A 3,301-nucleotide genomic window follows, 5' to 3' on the forward strand; every position below is an offset into this window, starting at 1 on the left:
CAGCTACCCAGAATTATCGCATGCCGGTGCTGCATCCGGTAATGCCAACGAATTACCGCTAACTGCAGACGAGCTTGTGACTCCGGTATCTGCAGTCACTGTTCAATATAATTGCTTGCATTCGAGCCTTTTTACTGATTGTAGTAAGAGATTTTTGAATCGTCCAGTTTCGTACATCATTCTCGCATGCGAGACCCAGCTCGAACACTACGCCATCTATCTGTACGTCACGTGCTGGGACACAGATTCAGGACGTTTTCGCAAAACGTTCGCTTTCTTCAGAATGCTGATTACAACTTGACATTGCTGATCTCGGTCACGGCCGTGTAGTATGCCATCAGATCCGGCGGAATGCTAATTATGTTCAAGGTTTGTTTTTCTTTGGGCAGGAAGAACACCGTTCATACTCCAATTGAGCTATCAGAGTATTTTAAAATAGGAAGAACTACTTCCAATAATTTCATCATTATCACCATCTACTTCACACACGACGGACATGGCAGGAACAAAATTTTGAGCCCCGTTCTGGATCATCGCTTCAAGGGTAAACCGTCTAGAAAAATATTGCTTACAAAGGCAAGGAATGAGTTCCGAAGAAAAGTAAAATAATAGACAATGAATCTTATGTGTAGGTGAGGTCGATGAAATGATTCGGTAACAAACCAAAATACTAGTTCTCGTATATCGCCAACGTGTTCAAGCTTGAATCACACCATTTATTCTTCATAGGTACTCCGACAATATCATCACTCTTAAAACTAAATAATCAAACAACATTCGTGTATGGGTGGAACCGATATTATTTTTCAAGCAGAGTTCACTATTCTCAAATGTATCTTTGTCACAATTACACTAGATAGTGCACGTTTTTACACACCATTTTGCCCGCCGACTTGAAATTTTCTCCTTCTGCTCAAACTCAGCCCGTGCCATCCGAAGGGACATGTTTTTCGTCTCCGGTAGCAGCAACTGCAGCACGATGCTACCCACCAGAACAGGTACTCCGGCTACCAGTAAGATCTCCCCAAATATTCCCCGATGAAGGGAGAATTTGGGTGAAAATGCCACCGACAGAACGACGATGTGAACCAATTGCTCAACCGATTGTACAACAGCAACCGAGAGTATTTTCTTTTTCGGTGAAAATGCTTCCGAGCAGAAGACATCCCCTATGAAGGAAGTTCCGCTTGCGGACACCAACTGATAGACACAAAACAGGGGAACTGTAGTGCTAGCCGACAGGTCATTATCGGTTAGGTAGCATACTCCGGTCCCTACCAGGATCGCTCCGCTGAAGAAGCTTGTCAGTGTAAACAGTAGCTTCTTGGGAAGTTTATCTTCAGTTCGGATCCAAAGAACTGCTATAGCTAACCGAATCAGTATCAGTAACACAGGTGCTATGTTGTATTCTTCGATGTTCCACCAGAAGTTCACTTCATCAACGACGTAAAGTTGGAGAAGGTTAAGAATTAGATTGAAGCACAATGCCTTCACAATAGCGCAAACAATCAACAGGATCAACGGTCTTAGATTCCTTTCCTTGTGGATACTGCCATGCTCCTCTGGATCATTCCGAACCGTTATCTTAACCTCGACTAGTTCAGCAAACACCACCGTAGAATCGATCGGTTCTTGTCGCAGCTTGGCAATGGTGTCCGCCGCAGATGCTTCTCCCTCTCGTTTCAGCAGGAAAAACGGCGACTCTCGCGTAAGAAAAGTGGCCGAAAGGCCACTGAACACACCTGCTAGAATCGCAACAATTCCGTAGATCTGGGTCGGTTCCATTGCATCGTCGTGCATAATCAGCGAATTGATCGTAGCATGCATGAGGTATCCGATCATAAGGAATATGCTGACGAAGGCAACTACAGTCGTGCGAAAGTCATCGGCAGCGATCTCTCCCGCGTGAATAACGATGGTCAGATAGACGGACCCGAACGCCATTCCACCGATGATTCTCGCGATCAGAATTGACCAGAGATCGTAGAAACGGGCTGCCAGGAGAACACCGGCTCCGATGTAGGCGTAGTAGTAGAAGCGCTGGGAAGTTTTGGAGGTTTTTTATACTAAGTCCTAAACCGATGAAATAGAACGGATCGTGATCTTACCGCAATGTGTTGTTTGTAGTAGGTGGGAAGAAGCAATACGGTGATAGCTGCTCCGGCAATCGCTCCGATGTGGAACAAGAGAATAGTTAACAGTATCGTGTGCTCCTCGTGGTCAAACGTCCACGAATGTCGATGCAGCTCAGGGTTGAATAATCCAACGGCGAGAAATATTCCCGACGGGATCAAGGTTAACAGACCTGGAAGACAAATTAAACTTTTTTTGTCAACAACTAATTTGCCACATTTACCTGATGATATAGCGTAAATCTGACGAATATTTTTCTTAATCATCATCATGCTTATGATTAGTTTGGTGACTAAAACTAAGGGACAACAGCAGGGCACTTGCTTTCGCTGGAGAGTTGTAAACACTGTGATGAAAAGATGTTTTTTCTTCGATCACCCGCCCCTAGCCCGCGGTTGCAGTCCAGTTGTTCTTATCGCGGAAACGGAGAACTGATATGATAAAAGATGGATAGCAATTGCATGGCTAATGGGTTATTCATGTAAGAGATTACAAAGAGGTGTTGAGCAAGAAGGAAAGGATTGTTTTGCAAAATAAATAAGTTCTCGGTCTGCCTAAGATGAATCACTTGTAAGTAAATTGCTACGATTGCTCTAAGCAGGCCCGACGAGAGGGGGGGGGGGGTCAGGGGGGGCAACTACCCTGGGGCCCGGGTCTGTTTTGGGGGCCCGCATTTTTTACTGAATTAAATTTATTTCAATTTAATTGATGAAGTTTATTGTTTCTGTCGACACTGCAAATATATTACAATCAACTACTTCAACTTTAGCGGCATTAATTGGGTTCGCAATAATACATCATTTCTGTACCCAGACTCATCACACTCATCAACTAACACTTGTATCACTCAGCTACTCGACGGTTACAGCACCGCGGGGCTAGTTCAACTATTTGACGTCACTAATGACAACAACTGTATTTTGGATCTTTGCTTTGGAAGCCAGGAGCTCTCCGATCACTTTGCCGTTTGTCGTGCTCCAGCTCCTCTCGTTAAACTATGCCAACACCACCCTGCTCTTCATTGTTTCTCCGAAAATGTGTACCTTGTACATTCTAAGATACCACTGAGAAACTGACATATGCCTATCGCAAGACAGATATTCGAGGAATGCACCTTTTCTTGTCTCGTATCAATTGGAATGAAATCTTGCCACAATCTGATGCAAAC

General features: G+C 44.3%; 1 protein-coding gene across 1 annotated transcript; it reads right to left on the reverse strand.

The window, feature by feature from the left end:
• Window positions 1-720: 720 nt before the first annotated feature.
• Window positions 721-2,405, reverse strand: LOC131686956 (uncharacterized). Its single transcript, XM_058970988.1, has 2 exons — window positions 2,109-2,405; window positions 721-2,040 (listed from the first exon to the last, which is right to left on the reverse strand). The coding sequence occupies exons 1-2, from the start codon at window positions 2,403-2,405 to the stop codon at window positions 853-855; spliced, it is 1,485 nt and encodes a 494-aa protein (XP_058826971.1). The 3' UTR covers window positions 721-852.
• Between the last annotated feature and the right edge of the window lie 896 nt (window positions 2,406-3,301).

Source organism: Topomyia yanbarensis, chromosome 3, assembly GCF_030247195.1.
Source record: "Topomyia yanbarensis strain Yona2022 chromosome 3, ASM3024719v1, whole genome shotgun sequence".
Lineage (NCBI taxonomy): Eukaryota > Metazoa > Arthropoda > Insecta > Diptera > Culicidae > Topomyia > Topomyia yanbarensis.

Excerpts from the sequence above, each read along its gene's own strand:
- LOC131686956 (XM_058970988.1), bottom strand. The coding sequence starts at position 2,405 with ATGATGATGATTAAGAAAAATATTCGTCAGATTTACGCTATATCATCA. Across the intron at positions 2,041-2,108 it reads ACTACAAACAACACATTGCG|CGCTTCTACTACTACGCCTA; the intron begins GTAAGATCACGA and ends AAAACTTCCCAG.